Raw genomic sequence first — 20,119 nt, forward strand, 5'->3', positions numbered from 1 at the left:
CATTTACCCACTTAGGGATAAAGATTAAATGCCATCACCTCAATTACCTGGATACCTACACCTGAAGCTCACTCCCCTAATAAAGGGGGCCTAGTCACGAAACAGGCCACCTTGGTTGACTATGTTCCATGGCAACTGCTCCAAAGTGAAGTGCATGAGAAGTAGAGTTTGCGGGAGGGGGACAGGTGGACAGCATATTGAAAAGCCTGAAGTCCTTATTACAAAAAAACAAAAAGAACCCAGGGGCCACAAAAAATGCATGTTAAGTTTTATTAAGTTTCAAATACAAAACATTCCAAAAAGAGAAAAGTGATCTATAATATCTAAGTCCTATATTCAACTACCAGTTAAACAAAACATTCTTTATCATTCTTTTTTACAACCAGTATAAAGCCGGAAGAATCAAGACGGATTCTTTTTCCAGTGGGGGAGTAAGTCTGCTGGGTCAGTAAACTATTTGCCAAACAGCGAATGGTCATTTAGGTATGCTTAATTTGAATTTAGTATTCATGTTTACTATGATTAATTTCTATGTTCTACACTATTTTCAAGATATCTAAATAAAATCTCCAGAGCCAAAAAGTCATCAGAAGCATAATCCCAAGTAGCTTACATTACAGGAGGACTGAGGAAGACAGCTATGTTAAGTGCAACAACTACTTAAATTTGGTCAATACCCTCATCATGGTCTGTGATTAGAAGAGCCTGTCCAATGAGGATTACAAATTTTTGGACTATTTCTCACAGTTGTGAAGATTAAACACGATAGCACTGATTTTACTATGAAAAAAATCTCGGAAGTTTTTCTACTTAGTTCTTCTAACCCAACAACTCAAATCCAGTCCCTTTGAGAACATTAGCTTTATATACTATCGACTCTAGTCTCCAACATGACTGGTTTCCATGACAGGTGGTGGGGGTAAAGCAGGCTTACAAACAGTACAGTGAAAAAAAAGTCAAGTGGCCCAATGGTTTCCAGTTCTTCAAGTGTGCTTTCAATCATTTCAGCTATGTTTCCAGTTACTTTCGTCTCCAGACGCTACTCCTCCCTTCGCTTTATAGCTGAACCCTACTTCTGGATAAACTATACCAAATGTTCCACTTGCTGAAACATCAAACAGTTTAATGGATAGAGAGTTACCACTCATCATGCCTTTCATTTTTCTACTTCAAATTTCTGACAGTCAGCGATAATTAGGAAGTTCTAAATTGCAGAGTTGTCCCCAGGACTTTAACAAAAGGAAAGCCAAAGCTGTAAAAATCCACATAAAGAACCACAAGAACTTACTACCTCCACTTACCAATTTCCTTAACGGCTCCCCTTTATCTGGTCAATTACTTTTTTTTTTTTTTTAAGTAACTACCACTCCCTAGTTAAGTGCTAACCAACACTGATGCCTTCCTTCCTTAGATCCACAGGAACCCCTGAAGGCAAAAATCTATTGCCTGCACCAAACCAATTCTGATGAGTACTGCTTATGCAACTGTTGTGCCTTATCGACAATCAGCATTCTTCTGCTTCAACAACTCTGTAAAATGAAAAGCATGTGATCAGATCACAAGATATTCTTTTATTCTAGAAATTACTCCCCCCCCTTACCCATTCTTAAATACATACTTTATTGCTTTAACTGGCAATAGAAACATTTGCTTTAAATTGCAAGCTCTAAAACGCAACCGAAAATACTCTTACAATTCCTGTTATCACTTTGGTAATACTGAGGATTAACTAGATTACACCTGTTAACACTGCTACTCCAAGTGGGAACTGAGAAGCAGTGGCATCTATCTGTTCTCCCTTTAGTCAATTTGTCAATTTGTGTTTTGTTCACATACCAAAACACAAAGTGTACAGCTCCAATCAACCACTGCTTATGGGGACTATATTAGCAAGCTTTATACATTTAAATATGAATTATAAAGGACCTTAAGAGGTACAAACTTCCAGTTACAGCATAAGTAACTCCGCTGAAAAACACAGAATACAGGGGGCGCCTGGGTGGCTTAGCCAGTTAAGCGTCTGCCTTCGGCTCAGGTCATGATCCCAGAGTCCTGGGATCGAGCCCCGCATTGGGCTCCCTGCTCCGCGGGAAGCCTGCTTCTCCCTCTCCCACTCCCCCTGCTCGTGTTCCCTCTCTGGCTGTGTCTTTCTCTGTCAAATAAATAAATAAAATCTTTAAAAAAAAAAAAAACAGAATACAGGAAAAAATGCTAATATTGTATGACTGAGCCACTAATGGAAATATACCTGCTTAAAATACTTTGCCCTACATTCTAACGGGTAAGTTAACGTACCAGGTGTTACACATTACAGCACTTTATCCTAATCCACAAGTTAAGATCATACCCCTTTACAGAGAACTTACAAGTATCACAGGTATGCAAAGTGGAAAAGCTCTTACTTACACCTATAAAGGCCACAGCTTTTAAAACTTACCTTAGCATTTGATTTCTCTTGCTGCCAGCTTTATCTAGTGTGAATAAATCAGCACTCCAACCATTAATGACCAAAATCCTCAACCTGTAAAAATTAAATATGTAACTAGTTATCTCTCTTAAAGGAAAATCTTCAAAACTTGCCTACAACTGCTCTTTTCCAGAAAGAAAAGGCAAGTTCAGACTTGCAGCTTAACGTTATTTCATGTTCTACTAATTCTCAAAGTGGTGGAAGATTCACTGGCTTGGGATGGACTGGAATGGCTTAAAATGGTTAAGTTGCATGGCTTATGGATTCTCATTCTGTTCCAATGGTGCACTGCCATGTTAAATCCATAAGTTGAACGGACAAAACTTATTTGAAGGAATAAGTGCAGTGTAAGGATTTTAGTTGGAGGTCTTCAAGTTTACTATATTCAAGAGCATCTTTTTCAACTTCATGGCTGGACCTGGGTCATGCTGCCTCAGGTTTTGCTTTTTAAAGACCACTTGCAATAGATTTTCTCCATACAGTGTAGTTTCATAGAACTAAAAACAAGTCAGGCATCCAACTAAATGTCAAGTTTGCAATGGCTTACAGGGGCAGAGAGTGGAACCCCAAACTTAAGCCATTTCCTATATTGACTAAAAGGCTATTTTGAAAAATGTTAAAACATATGAAGCATGTTTAAAGGTCTTCATCAAAAATACTTAAAAAAAAAGGAAAAAAAAAAGACACCCCCCCGCCCAAGCCCCAGATTGCCATTGGTAAACAACAGCTGTATTAAGGCCTTTAAGTGTCATACATGCTTTAAAAAAAAAAAAAATCCATGTGTTGAATTTGGAGGACTTCTAATATGCTATCGAACACTTTGCTTTTCCAAAAGTTTTTTTTTTTTTTAATCTAGAAAGCATTTCCATTGCCATGAGGTACAGTATGTCTCACTGTACTATGAGGAAGGTAAGTGTTCAAGCTCGACTTAGACGGAAAAACTAGTTTGCTTTGCTTACCATCTTTGCTGTTTCACAGGCATTTGATGCTTTAAATCTGATGTGGAATGCTGATAGATTCACTTTTTAGAAGTCATAAGCCTTTGAGAAGTTGGAGATAACTTCATTGCTTATCTATTTTCTCCTTTGCAATCAAGCTGTTCCTTAAAAGTGAGACACTACAGAGTTGCAAAAATTTGAAACAGTAAGAGCAAGCACCGTTTGCAGCTTCATGGTTGGTTTTGGCCAAACTTTTTATTTAGTATTCTGTAGTTGCTTAACACACACTTAAATGGTCTTATTGGGGGAGGGGGAAGGGGAGGTTCTTGTAGATTCCCAAGGAAATGTCAGAAAGGCAAAATATGGCCAGCATTATCCATTTGCTTTTTTGGGTTTACTGGGTGAATAGCACTTTCCTTACATAAGCATCTGATCTCAGGTTTTTCATACTGAGAACATTGAGATTTCAGTTTGAAGACACTCTGAAATCCTAGAGTAGCATACCCCGACCACCCTCTAATAGCTAGCTTGTTTGTATAGGCAGAAGGATTCACCTCTCCATTTTAGATGGCTAGATGTTTGTGGAAGGTCTTAGAATTGCTTTGCCTCATTTACTGGGAAAAATCAGATATAGGAAGTGGCCTTTAGGGACACTTTTAACTTGAAAAATTACAACACTAGTACACAAGTCAAGTCTTAACACACTTAACATTTGCTTATTGAAAGCAATGTCATAAAGTCAAATAAGATTAAACAGGTTTTACTTTTTTTTCCCTCACAAGAACATAAAAATTATGGAAGGGGAACTTAACAGGAAATTTAAAAAAAGGTAACACAATTTTTCCTTTTAGTAGTCCTTGGGTAGTTATGACAGAAAAGGTTCCACTTTTTTGTTTGTTTCTTTGAACAGGGATTTTGGTCCAAAGTTTTGTTTGTTTTTAATATCTGCTTCTGCCTCCCCCTCTATCAGATCGGCTTCCTCCACGGCCACCACCTCTTGGTGCTCCGCGGCTTGAACTGCTGTAGGAATCACGTGGAGGAGGGTACCCCCTTTCCATAGAAGGGGGAAGCCCTCTTTCTTGTCTGCCAACCCGATCACGACCACTTGAGTAGAGATCACTTCGGCTGCTTGAGTAACTGTCTCGACTTCCACCATATCCGTCACGTGAGCTGCTGTAATCATCATAGCGACTGCTTCCACCATAAGATGGCGGGGGCCCTCGTGTAGGTGGAGCACTACGTGAGTTACCTGCAGGGTCAATGGTCAGGTAATATGGCAACACTATAAATTGTATATATACAACATTTAAATCTGAATTTACAGAATTCTTGTATTAAACGTTTACTTTCTTAAATGGGAGGTTTTAAACTCTGCCATTGCTGGCCATTAACAGGGATTTGCTCATCTGCTGAGATACGGAAATGGATGGGTTTTAATGTTTGTTTGAAAAGACTGAAGACGGTGTGTATTTCAAGAGGATATTCCAGACAGCTTGTTATTTTATAGTAGACACTCAGACACTTTCCAGTGATAAGTTGCAATTTTGAACTGTAGACTTTCCTTCATATTGCAATGGTAAACATTTGATCTTGTTAATAAAATTTTTAAATTGTATTTTCACTGTTGGGGGAAAACACATAAGGCTGCCAATTTAAGCAAGCAAAATCCCCTCCAAAGCAAGCAAACAGCCTCAAAAAAAAAAAAAACTCAGAAAAAACAAAAGCCCCTCACAAAACTAGGAAAAGCCCAGCTGATAAAGTTACCCCTTAAAAGCAAGCAAATATCCCTTAAAAAGCAAGCACCACACAGCCTAATAAAGTGGCTCATGAACCTAAAAACTCAAGCTGGTGATATTCAAAGACCCTCAACCAGTATCTTACCATAACTCTCATATGAATCTCTGTAGGAACCTCCACTTGGATGATCTGAATAGTCACGATCACGACCATAGCCATCTCTATCACTAAATCCAAGAGAAAAACCTGTTTAGTTACAGGGCATCAATTTTCAGAGCAATTTCATTTTTTACAGCAAGTTTGTGGCAAGCAGCAATATTACTTTACCTATAGCCTCTCGATGGGTAGTCATCACGTGAACTGGAATGACCATAATCACGGTAAGTATAATCTCTTGGTGGTGGTGCATAATCTCTTGTATCACGAGAACTTGGGTAATCTCTGCTTGAATAGCTACAAAAACAAAATTTAACTTGGTTCACACTTTTGAAAAGTTCTCCCTTCAACCTCAATTATTAGTAAGACAAACTACCACATTTGTCTGTTACCTGTCTTTAGTAGAGTATCCATCATCTCTTGGGGACAAATAAACATCTCTACGAGAGGGCAGGGGTTCCCTTCGAGGTGGGCCTCCGTAACTATCTCTTCCGCGTGACACAGGAGCTTAAGGGGAAAAAAAACCCATTTTTAAAATATACCCAAAATGGAAAGCTAAGATGTGCATTTACATTCAGGCAATGAAAAGCAGGGATTCAAATAAGACCGTATGGACCTAAATCAAGACGTTTCTTCTTTAAAATTTCCTACTCACAATCTTTTCAGTACTTACAACTTTATGTACCTAGATTCCCCTCTAGTCCATGAGTCAGTTTCATAAGCATCATTTTTATATTTAGAAGTTTATTTTATTTTGTTTAAGATTTTGAGAGAGCAAGAAAGAGCACAAGCAGAAGGGAGAGGAAGAGGGAGAAGCAGGCTCCCCGCTGAGCCAGGAGCCCTACATGGGGCTGGATCCTAGGACACTGGGATCATGACCTGACCTGAACGCAGAAGCTTGACAGACTGAGTCACCCAGGCCCCCCTAAGTTTTTTATTTTAAAGCATCATTTTTGAAATTCACTTATCAATCCTTTGTTATAGTGGCAAAACAGATTGTTTTATAAATCCAGCATTTACCTCTTCCTCCCATTCCACTGCTGCTTCGAACTGGTCCTGAAGGGGCAGATCTTTTAGGAGGAGGACCACCACTTCGTGGTGGTGGTCCTCTTTTTACTGGAAGTGGTCCCCTGGAAGAACTCATGTTAAAATTCATGGAATAGCCACCATCATCTACATTGAAATAGAAAGGAAAAACATGTTAATTCTAGCATCAATAAGAGGTTTCTTTGCTGTTCAGTTGGGGAATCTTGAGTTTTTACTTGCCCAAGACTACCAAGCATAAGGGAGTCTATACAGACTAAAAACAAAACTGAAGTGTAGTCTAAGTTGCTTCAAAGAAAAATACAAATTGTTTCATTTTTATACACTTAAAAAGTATTATCAAAAATTTTCTGAGAAAAAATTTTCTGCAAATTCTGGATAATTTTGTTGCCCATGGTTTCATTTTTTTATTATTTAAAAGTAATCTCTACAACCCAACATGGGACTCAAACTCATGCCCTGTGATCAAGAGTTGTCAGCCAGGTTCCCATCCATTGTCTTTTTTAAATACTAACTTAGGATGCCTTCTACGTTTCTCTTAAGTCATTAGGACTTTGGTAAATGAGGTGTTCGGAGTATCAAAAGCTGGAGAATTTACAACAGGACTTAACCAATGCAGACTGGCGTGGGGTTTGCGGTTCCTAAAATTCTCCAACAAGCCTGGGGTAGACTCAAGTCATTACCCATATGCCCTCCACGTGAGGGAGGTCCCCTGGTTCCTCCACTTCCTCCTCTTCCGCCTCTAAGACCTCTTGGAGGGCCTCTGCTTCTTGGAGGTGGAGGTGGTCCACGTCTACCACTTTCAAATGATGGTTTAGTGGCCTGTTCTACTTTGATGGCTTTTCCATCTAAGGACTAAAGAATACCAAAATGGTTAATCGCATCCTTATTTAAAGAGATCTTGCAGATCCATTCACTATGCATTGTGACACCAATGTGCCCTCCAAAATGAGGTTTCTAGGTAAATTTAGCTCACCAATTAATCTGAGAAAAGCGGTAAAATACAGGGTCATTTTTCCATTCAAAGTTTTTTAGAATGATACTGATCAGTTGAGTCCCAACATAAGGTGAATCCATCACACTGCTGGTCAATAAAATTTAAAAAGCCAGACAGTCAACTTGTTATCAAATGCGATAACCGAAAATAAAAGCCAAGTTACCAAGTCATCTTATGGATTCTAGATAACACACGGTCATATATAATTTTCTGAACGGAAACAATTTAATAAGAGTATAATCCACAACTTTGCAAAATTGGAAACTACAAAGGGCAAAGATAAGAGGGCTCTGGAAAGGTATACATTCAAACACAACTCAAGAACTTCCCTAGACCAGACTTCAGTAACACTGATTATGCACTAGGAAACAGTTATTGTGCAATCTCACCTTTCCATTCATGTCTCTGGCTGCATCCTTAGCATCTGCTGGGCTCTCAAAGGTGACAAAAGCAAATCCTCTCGATTTGTTGGTTTCACGATCTTTCATCAATAGAACTAAAAAAGTAGTTTGGGGGGGGGGGGAGATAGTGTTACTCTAGTTCGAATTAAGTTAACAAAAGTGCGCCTACAAAATGTAAGCTCAGAACTTCTTAGAGGACAAAACAGTGTATCATTTCAGACGATCAACGCAATCAAATACATCATAGCTTACATTTTTTATTTTAACAGCTCCCTATATGCTTTCAGACAACTCACCTTCCACTATTCGTCCATATTTGCCAAATACTGCTTCAAGGGCTTTTTCATTTGTTTCTGTATTGAGGCCACCAATGAAAAGCTTTCCTGGGCGATCTGCTTCAACCATTTTTTCCCCCTGGTGAGAGACTGTTGAAAACGAACAGTATTACCTCCCTATAAAAAGTTCAAGTTTAGGGGACACAAGTATATTTACTGGTGTACCTTTCTTGTTTTTACTAAAATCATTTCTTCTAAACTGCAGGCACCAAAAAGTATTCGTTCCTAAGCCTCAGCAGGAAACCAATTTAAGTAGTTTAGTGACAGCGGAGTTTACATTAAACTAGTTAAAAAGGCCAATTTAACTAACACCTTCATCCTTAATCCACCTTGGCCATTTTAATTAAGTAACAGCTACTCAGCATTTAAAAAAGCAATTCTAGTTTTAATCCTATTTGTGTTCCCTTTTAAAGATTCAATTATCACATTCCCAATTACCCTAATGGTTTTTTAAAGCGTATCGCCTCATTCAAGGTCACACAGGCCAGACGCAGGTCCTCTTCCAAGAACTTTGCCTTTCCTCATTAGGATTCTCTAATCAATCTAAGCAGAAATTTAAAGTTTGAGCCAAGTTTTACCTCCTCTTCTTCACCAGCCCCCAACCCCGCCGAAAAGGTTCTTTTAGAAGAAAAACAACACAGGTTTCAGTATCGTTTCATAATAACGGAAGGTGGAAGCGCGCATCGTATCACTCAACACTCCATGACTGCAGCAGAACCCAATTAAAACCCGTCATTAAAAACCGCGTGGAAAACACAAAATGGCGACACTTGGAGTCAACCCAGAAAAACCTACACTGGTCAGGGGAGTAACTTTTGCCATCGGCAGTGGCTGGGAAAACTCAAAGGGCTTCCTCTCCAAGGCCGCCAATGAACAAGGACCCGCGTAAAAGCGCACGTGCCCATCCGTAGCGCCAGCGCCATCCCAATGCAGGTACCGCGGTGGCGCGGTCTGCCCTCGTCCCGTTCCAGCCGCGACCTCCGGCACCACCCCCGCAGGCGACAGCCAAACTTTCTCGAGAGGCACACAACGGAAAGGAGCCCCCACGTCTGTTTTCCTCGGACACGCGCAGCTTTATCGAAATAGGTCGGCACCTTTCGGTTCTTAAAATGGCGCCCGCCACCCCCATCTCCAGGGAGATAATCCCAAGTTCTAACGTGGCAAGAAGGTACGAGAAACGGAAGAAGGGAAGGGTAACACGTACCGGAGGGGTGACGACGGTTCCAAGCTCCTACGAGCTCGCCGGCAGGGGCTTCGTAGCAGCTCAGCACGAGGGAGTGCCGCCGGTGCCGAGAACGGAAGAGGGAAGCCGCTAGCACTACTGCGCAACGAGGGCGAACAAAGGAGACAGCAAACTTTATACTGCCCGGGAACGAGGCTGAAGGACCCGGATGGAAACCGAGCTTAGAATTTGAAACGCAAAGGGAGGGGGAGCGGTTCCCAGTCTCCCCATTGGCTGTCTTCTCTGTCATTCACTCCTTGCTCCTCCCCTTTCCCCGGCCCTCCGCGTTCTAGCCGGCGCCCGTTTCCAACCGTTTTCCCAGCCCCCACCCGTGCTCCACAAACCCGCGTTTTTGCTTTCCGCTAAAATGGTTCAGGGGCTAGCTACATTTAATACCGAACTGAAATTTATTGCATATTCTAGGGGGCCGGACGCGGTGCTAAACTTTATGCCCATTAACTCATTTAATTCTCAAAACGATGCGATGAAGGTAGATACTCCTAACTATGCTAATTTTGCGTAAATGGGAAACAAGTTTAGATAATAAAATACGTCTTCCCAAAATATCTTCAACAAGAATTTTTAGTGAATGAGGAAAATTCTGATAAATGAATGTCACTTAGGGAGGGAAAAAAAAGTACAAAACAGCAGACAGTTATTTCATATAGAACAATTACTGAACACCTATTAATAAAAGGCAGGCTCTGGGCTTGCCTGTGAGGATACAACCCAGAACAAGCGAGACGAGGGAAAGGAGGCACTTACTTCGAAGGTAAAACTACCAAATTTGGCAAATAAAAATACAGGACGCCCAGTTAAGTTTGAATCTCAGATAAATTTTTTCAGCATACGCATGTCCCAAAATCATATACAAAAAACTTACTTGATGTTTAACTCAAATTTAGGTGGGCATTGTGTATTTTATCGGTGCCAATCTACTCGTGTTGGGGGGGATTACAAAAATTTTAAATTCTCTATTTAAAAACCAACGAAAACAATTTTAATACAAATAACAAAACAATTACATGTTGTGATTAGTGCCAGGGAGGAAGTAAACTAGGTGCTTTGGTAGACAATATATGGGAGACCAAATTTGATTTTAGATGTCACATCAGATCTGAATGGAGAAAAGAAACTAACCATGGGAAAGCTTTTCAAGAAGAGAGAGCACTAAGCAGAAAGCACAGATCAAGAGAACGAGATCCAGGGTGACAGCAATTTAAGGGGCATCAAGAGAGGGAACCAAGGAGGTAGGCAGAATCTTTGAACCCATTAAAAGATTGCAGAGGGTTAAGTGTGAAAGGAGGGATACCACTGGGGTTGGGTGAACAGACCTGGAGAGAGAGGGGCCTTGAATTAGGGTGGTGGCAGTGGAGATGGGGAGGAAGGAACAATTGTTAGGTATGTGTGGCAGGTAGTGTGGACAGAATTTGCTAATGAATCAGACGGGAAAGGGCTGGGGTAGAATTGAGGCAACAGAAGTCAGTATGGAGGACTAAGTAAATATCTGGCATAAATGGTGGTGGCCACTTACCAAAATGGTTGCAGAGAAGCAAGTTTGGGATGGAGATGTGGAGAAACTTGATGCTCAGAGTAGAGATCAGGGCTAAATTGTCGCTTACAAATGATAATACAAGAATGAGACCACCAAAAAAGAGAACACAATGGGAAAAGAAGGCCCAAGATCACACATTATTAACTAGAAAATCTGTATATGGAGAGAAGCAACTGGAAGGAAATATGCTAAAATGTTACCAGCTTATCTTCGCGAGAGTAGGATTTATTAACAATTGTTACTTTTCTTCTTCACAGTTACAATTACTCTGCCCACGGTCGCCTGGGTGTCTCAGCTGGTGAACCCTGTGCCTTTGGCTCAAGTCATGATCCCAGCATCCTGGGATGGAGTCCTGCATGGGGCTCCTTGCTCAGCGGGGAGTCTGCTTCTCCCTCTGCCTGCTGCTCCCCCCTGCTTGTGCTCTCTCTCTCTCTCCCTGGCAAATAAATAAAACCTTTAAAAAAAATTACTCTGCCCATGGTGTATTATGGTATAAGCCAGGCAGGTGGTAGTAAATGATGTTCAAGTCATGGGTAAAAACCCCAAGGAGCCTTGGAACCAGCTCTGAATTAGTAACATTACTGGAGGGAACAGTACTCAGTAGGGCAAGAATATTGGTTCCTTTATTTCCTAGCCAAATAATGACAAATAAAGCAAAAGTCCTGTCCATTTGCCTTCAGGATGAGTTATGTAAATTACCGGCTGTGGCAATAGTTGGGAATTGGCCAGGTTGGCAAAAACCACTTAAATGGCTGGCTCAGCAAGCAGTCTGCACCCCCAGGAGGAATCAAGAGAAATCCCTCACCCTGGATCAGCAGGCACTGTATTTCTGTCTCAAATCCAGACCGAGCACTACCAGATCTTCCCCTAGGCTCTGAGACTCAGCCAGGCCAACTCTACAATAAATGTCCCTGTCCCCTTGGGTCTCAAGAGGGAAATGTGCATCTATGTGGACCAGATCAGTCTGGTCTTTGCAATGAGTGCCCAGGAGTGTGTGTGTGTGGGGGGAGGGGGAACAGGACTTCCAAGGACAAGAAGCCAGAGTGCAAGTCAGGACAGAGGGGACAAAAGAAGAAGCTAGAGAGGGAGGGCCTACTGACTAGATCCAGGTAGCACTGAGGAGGGGAGCCTTTTTAAGAGGTGGACCGAGGTAATCAGATTCCATCTTAAAGAGATCATCACGGCTGCTGTCTGGAAACTACACTGGGGGAGGGAGGAGCCGGAAGCAGGGTATTGCTGATGTCATCCTGGAGAGGGGAGGTGGGCCAGCCCAATGTGAAGGGATCTGGCCAATGGACAGTGGGAGAAGCAGGTCTCACACAGCCCAAAAGTAATCTCTGAAACCCATCCCTCCCCCTCATGGATCCTCTAGACTTTTCCCTTTGCTGCTTTCTTTTGACTTAACTCCTTTGGATTATCATTAAGTATAGTTATATGTTCGCTTTACTATAATTTTTCCCTCCGTCCGGTTGATTCTGTCCAGATGCCATCTCGATGATTGACTGATAGACTGAGTCAAGCAATATTACTTCACCGCTAGGTATCCTTGGAATATAATCAGTGCCAAATAAATGTTGGCTGAATGACTTGCAAGCTCTTTTTGTTCTCCAAGGTACTTAGTATGAGACGGGGGGGGGGGGGGGGGGGGGGGGGGGGTGCATAGCGAGTATTTAATGAATACTGTAGCCTTGTCTTAAATCTCAATTTACCTGCAAAGGGCTCACATTTTTTTTTTACTAAAACAAACAACAACGAAAAGCAATTAAATGATTAAGAAATAACTTCCGCTTAATTAAAAAAAAAACCTTTAAAAAAAAAAGAAACTGTGATCATCAAATTAAGGCTCACTCTGAGATGAGTAAATTGAAGCTCTCCGGGCAGGCTTGCATTTTCATATGAAGGGTCCCTCTGCATCCAGTTATGCATGTTCTCCAAACGACAGAAAGATATCCTGCCACGTGTTCTAGAAACATCTGTTATCTGGTGTCCAGCAAGAAGGAAGGGAGGGAAGAATTTCATGAGATTACAGATTGGGAGACTTTCCAAACCACTTAAAGTAGCCACTGTCCAGAAGATAGCCAACTTAGCTACAATAAGCGAGGAAAAACTTTGTAAACCAAAGTGTGGCTCTGATATCTCTATAGAAACTGGCGGAAGGGATGAAGATCTAATTCTACTGGACGTTTCTCCACAATGAAGGAGAGAATGAGTTTTTACCAAACTTAATACTTGATTAAAAGGAACTGAAGTATGTCTTCAGAAATATTTCAAATGAGGGGGTGGAGAACAATGGATTTTGCAATAAATTGTGTCAAGACAATTAGGCATTTGAAGGGGGAAAAAAATCTGGATTCACACCACACTTTTTACTCTGGAATAAATTCCAACTCAAAGATTTAAATGTAAAGGGTAGAACCATTGAAGTACTAGAAGAAAAATGGGTAGGTGCTTTTATCATCTGGTCATGAAGACCATCCATCCATTCATTTATCCACTTAGCAAATCCTTACTCAAACACGGTGTCTATTCTGTGCCAGCACTGTTTCAGGTGCTGGGAATACATCCGTGAACAAAAAGAGAAGAGTGCCTGCCGACCTGGAGCTAACATTTTAGTTACAGAGGGAAAGACAATAAACAATCGAAATCAATCAATCAGTATGTTTGAAGTTGAAAAGTGCTATGCAAGAAAAGGAAGGAGGGTCTAGAGTATGGAAAGGAAGGGTGCAAAATTGAAAGGGTGGATCAGAATTGGCTTCACTAAGGTAACATTTGTTTTTTTTTAAGATTTTATCTATTTATTTGACAGAGAGAGAGAGAGAGAGAGCAAGAACAAGCAGGGGGAGCGGCAGGCAGAGGGAAAGGGAGAAGCAGGCTCCCAGAGGATCGGGGAGCCCAATGTGGGGCTCGATCCCAGGACCCCGGGATCATGACCCGAGCTGAAGGCAGACACCCAACCGACTGAGACACCCAGGCGGCCCACTAAGGTAACATTTGAAGCAAAGATAAAAGAAGGAGTAAACCCTGTGGATATCTGGGCGGAAAGTGTGTCAGAAAGACTGAAACCTACCTGCCATGTTCTAAGAACCGCAAGAAGGCCAGTATTGCTGAAACCAAGTGAAGGAGCACAGGAGTAGGAAGAGAGGATTCTAAGTAGCAGAGGGGCCAGATCCTGTAGATGTTAGTAGACAGTGGTGAAGCCTTTACCTTTGTTAGGAAAAATAATTTTCCTTCTAGCCTTCTAAATTCTTGGCTGAGGACACATTCCCTCACCCCATAATAAAAGACAGATGAACCAGAGAAAAACAAGGTTAATAACATGTATACCTCTAATCTGCTTGGGAAAGACCCAGGAAATCTGAATAACTCTCTGAAATGGCCCTAGCCATCATCTTAAGTAGCATCTTCAGCTAACAACAAAAGAAAAATGTTGGGGATGGGGGAGTCCGTTATGGGAGGGGAGCACGGGATGTACAGGAAACAAGGGTAAGGTTGTTATGCAGATTTAAGTCATTACCTTCTCCATTGATAAGAGTTTCTAGAGATTTAGAGTCACCCTCTTCCTCGTCCACAGAGGGAGACACCCTAACGAATGGATAGTCCCTTATAAATGTTAATATGTCCTAGGAAAAGGCAACTTCTACTTGGGTTTTTAGAGCTTCTCCTGAGTTTGGAGTTCTTAAAAAATAATCATCTTAAAATAACCCTTTTGCCAAAGAGGCATATTTGGGGGTGGCAAATTCTGCTCCTTCACCTTTTACTGGGATTGAAATCAAGAGCCACTGGTGAGCCGCGAGCAGAGGAGTGACTTACCTGTCTTACCTCCTAACAGTATCACATTGGCTGCTCTGTCCAGGATGCACTGTAGAGAGTGAGGGTGAAAGCAGGGAGACCAATGCGAAGACTATTGTGATAGGGCCTGGGATGGAGGAGACAGCAGTGGAGGTGGTGAGAAGTTACTATGTTCTGGATATATTTTGAAGGTTGAAGCAAAAGGACTTTCTGACACAAAATCCAGATGGCATGAATGAAAAGACTGATTGATTGGACTGCAAGAGCATTCATTCATTCTCAAACGTCTTTGACGGGCTCATTCTTTCCCAGTAGGTCTTTAAATATTGGAGTTTCTTCAGTCTTGTTGCTAGACCCTCTCGTCTTTTCATTCTATTCTCACTCCTTAGGCAATCGTATCCATTACCCAAGTGTCCACTACAATAAATACCCTTCCATCTCCTGGATTTATATTTCCACACCAGATCTCTCACTTGAGCTCCTCAACCTGCATGTCCAACTTCCTGTCACACATTACCCCTTAGCTGCCTCAAGTTTATTAATTCATTCCCTTGCTGAATATTTATCGGATACCTACTACTATGCATTAGTCACCAAGATTGGACCTGTATTGTTGGGGATGAAAAATTTCCTCTGTTCTTCAAGGTTTTTCTGGCTGGTCCAAGAATTAAATTGACATGAGACAGATTAACAGGAGAAAATCGAATTTAATTATGTACCTACAGGGAATCCACAAAAAACATGAGATTCCAAAGATAGTCAGGAAAAGTGAAGTAGGTATGTCATTCTAGACTAAGGAGAAGGCAGTAGGGGCCTGGGGCTTCAAAGGGAAGGCAGGCAGTTCACAAGAAGATGAAAAAGAGCAAATGTTTGGTAAACAAATGTTTGCCGGGCTATACAGAAACAGTGGGACACAGAAGAATTCTAACAGACTTTGCTAAATTTTTTCCTGTCTACACCTAGTTCATGTTATACTACAGTTACCTATGGTGATAGCCCCCTCTCTGGAGCAGGTCCTCTATCTAGATTCTTTTAGGCAGTTAAGGGGCAAAAAGAAAAACTTCCTGAGTCCTCTGTTTTTTCAAAAATAATCAGCCTGGGGTACCTGGCTGGCTCAATCCGTAGAGCATGCGACTCTTGATCTCAGGGTCCTGACTTCAAGCCCCACATTGGACATATTTTTTTACTTAAAAAAAATTATCAGCCCAAAGTAACCCACATGCCAGAGACACACATTTTGGGGTGGCACATTTTGCTCCCCTACAGTATACAATAGTGAATAAAATGGACTTTGTCCCTGCCCTCATGAAACTTATGTTTTACTTGGTGTGTGTGTGTGTGAGAGAGAGAGAGAGAGAGAGAATAGATGAGAAAATAAAAAGTGAAAACCGCTATGAAGAACACAAGTTGCAGTGATAGAGAATTTTTTTTAAAGTATGTGCGTGCAAGGGGAGGAAACCTATTTACAATAGCCAGGGAAGATCTCTCTGAGGCAGAGACGTGGAAGCTGAGAGTTCTCAATGATGAGAAGCAACCACCCGTAGAAAGAACTGTAGGAAGAACATTATAGAGAGCAGCCACAGCATGTGCAAAGACCCTGCTGAGGAAAAGAATTTGATGTGCTTAAAGAACTTAAATGAAGCCACTTTGACTGGCACATGGGGGTTAAGGAAACCAATGACAAGTGGCGTCAGTTGGAAGACTGGGGAAGTGTCAGATCACCCAGGACCTTGCAAGTCCTGCCTGAGATTTGGGGGATTTATACTAAGAGCAATAGGAAGCTTTAATCCAGGAGAAAAACTTGAGCTGATTTGTATTTTTGAAAGATCACTCTGGCAGCTGAGGAGGGAACGAGTTAGTTATAAAAGGGGCAGGCACAGAGGCTGGAAAACCACTTAGGAGTTTAACGCAGGATTCGAAGCAAGACAGGACACAGCTTACATTAGGGTAGTATTGGGGAGATAGAAAAACATGGACAGATGAGAAAGCTGGTTAGGAAGTAGAAACAATGCAGAATAGCCTACCTAAAAACTAGACTCTGGTGCTGAGATGCCTGGTTTGAAGCCAGGCTTTGCCACTTCCAAGCTGTATGAATATTTTTTAAAGATTCTATTTATTTATTTGACAGAGAGAGACACAGCAAGAGAGGGAACACAAGCAGGGGGAGTGGGAGAGGGAGAAGCAGGCTCCCCACGGAGCAGGGAACCCGATGCGGGGCTCGATCCCAGGACCCTGGGATCATGACCTGAGCCCAAGGCAGATGCTTAATCAACTGAGCCACCCAGGCACCCCTGTAATGTTCTAATTTTTATAAAGGGGAAACATATTTCTGTATTACTTATGCAATTAAAAGTAAATCAAATAAAAGAAAGAGTTGTCTATACCAACTACCTTCATTTCATCACCTGTTAATCAATGCTTTATCTGTTCCAGTCTGGCTTTTCTCCTGATAATTTTCCCTCAGATAGCTCTCTCTCATATCACCGATGACATCTGTGTCACCAAATCAAAAAGATAAGATGTTGTCTGCTATTTTATGGCCTTTTTTGTTCTTGACCACTTTCTCCTTGAAAGGCTCTCTTAGCCTGGCTCCCAAGCCCTTTTATATTGAACATCAAATAGTTCTGGTTTTCCACCTACCTCTCCGCCTGCTCCTTCTCTAGCAACTCTGTAGCTTATCGCTTTCTATTAGACCACAAATTGTTGACATTTTTCAAAGACTGGCCCTAGATCCTCTTCTGCTCTCATCCTGTACTCTCCCATTACGTGATTTCTTCTATCATAAGCCATCAATTCCCAAATTTGTGTCTCCATTCTGGAGTTATATATTCATGCTTGAAATCTTGCCATTTGCAATGACATGGATGGAACTAGAGGGTATTATGCTAAGCGAAATAAGTCAGAGAAAGACAAATACCATATGATTTCACTCACATGTGGAATTTCAGAAACAAAACAGATGAACATAGGGGAAGGGAAGGGAAAATAAAATAAGACAAAATTTGAGAGGGAGACAAACCATAAGAGACTCTTAACTATAGAGAACAGACTGAAGGTTGCTGGAGGGGGGTGAGTGAAGGGATGGGGTAACTGGGAGATGGGCATAAGGAGGGCATGTGATGGAGTGAGCACTGGGTGTTCTATGCAACTGATGAATCACGAAATTCTACCCCTGTATGTTAACTAAATTGAATTTAAATTTAAAAAAAAGCAATCTCAGGGCGCCTGGGTGGTTCAGTTGGTTAAGCGACTGCCTTCGGCTCAGGTCATGATCCCGGAGTCCCGGGATCGAGTCCCGCATCGGGCTCCCTGCTCGGCGGGGAGTCTGCTTCTCCCTCTGACCCTCCCCCCTCTCATGTGCTCTCTCTCTCTCTCTCACTCTGTCTCAAATAAATAAATAAAATCTTAAAAAAAAAAAGCAATCTCCATTTGTAACTCTCAGGGTCTCCTCAGGTATAACAGTTCCCAAAAAACCCCCTCCTGATCTCTCTCTCTCTCTGTCGCCCTAAACCTGGTCCTCTTCCACTGCCATGCCTCAGTGAGTGGCTCCACCACACAGCCACCTGTGCAAGTCAGCAGCCTATGAATCAACCAGGACACTTGTCTCCCTTAGCCCCCCAAATCATCCATCCATCACCAAATCCTATCAGTTGTAACTCCTAAATGTCTCATTATGTCCTCGGTTAGCAGTAGGTTAATGCTCTAGTCAAGCGGTTCTCAAAGTTTGGTTTGAGAACTCTGGAGGGATCCAGGGACACATCCAGTGCATTCACAAGATGAAACAAATTGCATAATGATACCAAGATATGATGTGCCTTTGTCACTCGTATTCTCTCTTTTTTTTTAAGATTTTATTTATTTATTTGAGAGAGAGAGAGCATGAGAGTGGGGAGGGTCAGGGGGAGAAGCAGACTCCCTGCTAAGCAGGGAGCCCGATGTGGGACTCGATTCCAGGAATCCAGGATCATGACCTGAGCCGAAGGCAGTCGCTTAACCAACTGAGCCACCCAGGTGCCCTCGTATTCTCTTTTGAATATGCAGTAGCCCTGAGGCTGTGTGACATGTGATTTCACAACAAACTGAAGGCAGAAGCAAGTAGGAGAAGCTGGCTATCTTCTATTAAGCCAGACATTAAAGAGATCGGCAAAAATGAAAAACAATACCACTCTTCGCACTGCTTTCTTTTGATTTAGAGAATATAGGGGTTTTTTTTATAACCACTGAACAATAGAACAAACAATGCTAATATTTGCATGAAACCATAAAAGACCCAGAATAGCCAAAGCCATCTTTTTTCTGAACATATATTGTCGGGCGCCTGGGTGGCTCAGTTGGTTAAGCGACTGCCTTCGGCTTAGGTCATGATCCCAGAGTCCCGGGATCGAGTCCCGCATCGAGCTCCCCGCTCAGCGGAGAGTCTGCTTCTCCCTCTGACCCTCCCCCCTCTCATGTGCTCTCTCTCTCTCAAATAAATAAATAAAATCTTAAAAAAAATAAACATATATTGTCTGCAGAATAATTATTTTAAGATTTTATTTATTTGAGAGAGAGACAGAGAGAGAGCACAAGCAGGGGGAGCTGCAGACAGAGACGGAGATGGAGGCTCCATGCTGAGCAGGGGCTCCATCCCAGGACCCTGAAATCATGACCTGAGCCGAAGGCAGATGCTTAACCAACTGAACCACCTGGGTGCCCCTGTTAGCTAAAGCAATCTTGAGAAAGAACAAAGCTCGAGGCCTCATGCTCCCTGATTTCAAACTATACTCCAAAGCTACAGTAATCAAAACAGTATAGTATTGGCATAAAAACAGACACTTAGATCAATGGAACAAAAGAGAGAGCCCAGAAATAAGCCAAAATATATGTAGTCAATTAATTTATGACAAGGGAGCCAAGAATGTAGAATGAAGAAAAGACAGTGTTTTCAGCAAATGGTGTTGGAAAAACCGAACAGCCACATACAAAAGAATAAAAGTGGATCCTTATTTTACATCATGCACAAAAATTAACTCAAAACAGATCAAAGATCTGAATGTAAGATCTGAAACCATGAAACCCCTAGAAGAAAACATAGGCAGTAAGCTCCTTGGCGTTGGTCTTGGCAATGATTTTTTGGATCTGACACGAGAAACAAAGGCAACAAAAGCAAAAATAAACAAATGGGACTCAATCAAACTAAAATCCTTCTGCACAGCAACAAACAAAACAAAACAAAACAAAAAACCCACCAACAAAACGAAAAGGAAACGTACTGAATGAGAGAAAATATTTGCAAATCATATATCGGATAAGGGGCTAATATTCAAAATATATAAAGAACTCATGCAACTTAATAGCAAACAAAATCACACAAAAAAATCCAAATAATCTGATTAAAAATGGTTAGAGGAAGGGCGCCTGGGTGGCTCAGTCGGGGTTAAGTGTCTGCCTTCAGCTCAGGTCATGATCCCGGGGTCCTGGGATTGAGCCCCAAGGCTG

General features: G+C 41.8%; 1 protein-coding gene and 1 non-coding gene across 3 annotated transcripts; both read right to left on the reverse strand.

Annotated features, from left to right (window-relative positions):
- Positions 1-256: 256 nt before the first annotated feature.
- RBMX (RNA binding motif protein X-linked) lies at positions 257-9,450 on the reverse strand. Of its 2 annotated transcripts, XM_035009343.1 has the most exons (11): positions 9,280-9,450; positions 8,037-8,165; positions 7,729-7,835; positions 7,026-7,197; positions 6,319-6,471; positions 5,691-5,805; positions 5,470-5,595; positions 5,287-5,369; positions 3,427-4,654; positions 2,438-2,521; positions 257-1,529 (listed from the first exon to the last, which is right to left on the reverse strand). In XM_035009343.1, exons 2-9 carry the CDS (start codon positions 8,143-8,145, stop codon positions 4,344-4,346), a joined length of 1,176 nt encoding a protein of 391 aa, XP_034865234.1. In that variant the 5' UTR covers positions 8,146-8,165; positions 9,280-9,450; the 3' UTR covers positions 257-1,529; positions 2,438-2,521; positions 3,427-4,343. The 2 variants fall into 2 exon arrangements, with proteins under 2 accessions (XP_034865234.1, XP_034865224.1); XM_035009333.1 differs by having other exon boundaries at positions 2,438-4,654.
- LOC118013816 lies at positions 7,917-7,988 on the reverse strand. Its single transcript, XR_004680119.1, has one exon. It is a non-coding gene; the product is annotated as a small nucleolar RNA SNORD61 (small nucleolar RNA).
- Positions 9,451-20,119: the final 10,669 nt, after the last annotated feature.

This window comes from Mirounga leonina, unplaced genomic scaffold (genome assembly GCF_011800145.1).
Source record: "Mirounga leonina isolate KUSES-001 unplaced genomic scaffold, KU_Mleo_1.0 Mir_101664, whole genome shotgun sequence".
Classification (NCBI taxonomy): Eukaryota; Metazoa; Chordata; class Mammalia; order Carnivora; family Phocidae; genus Mirounga; species Mirounga leonina.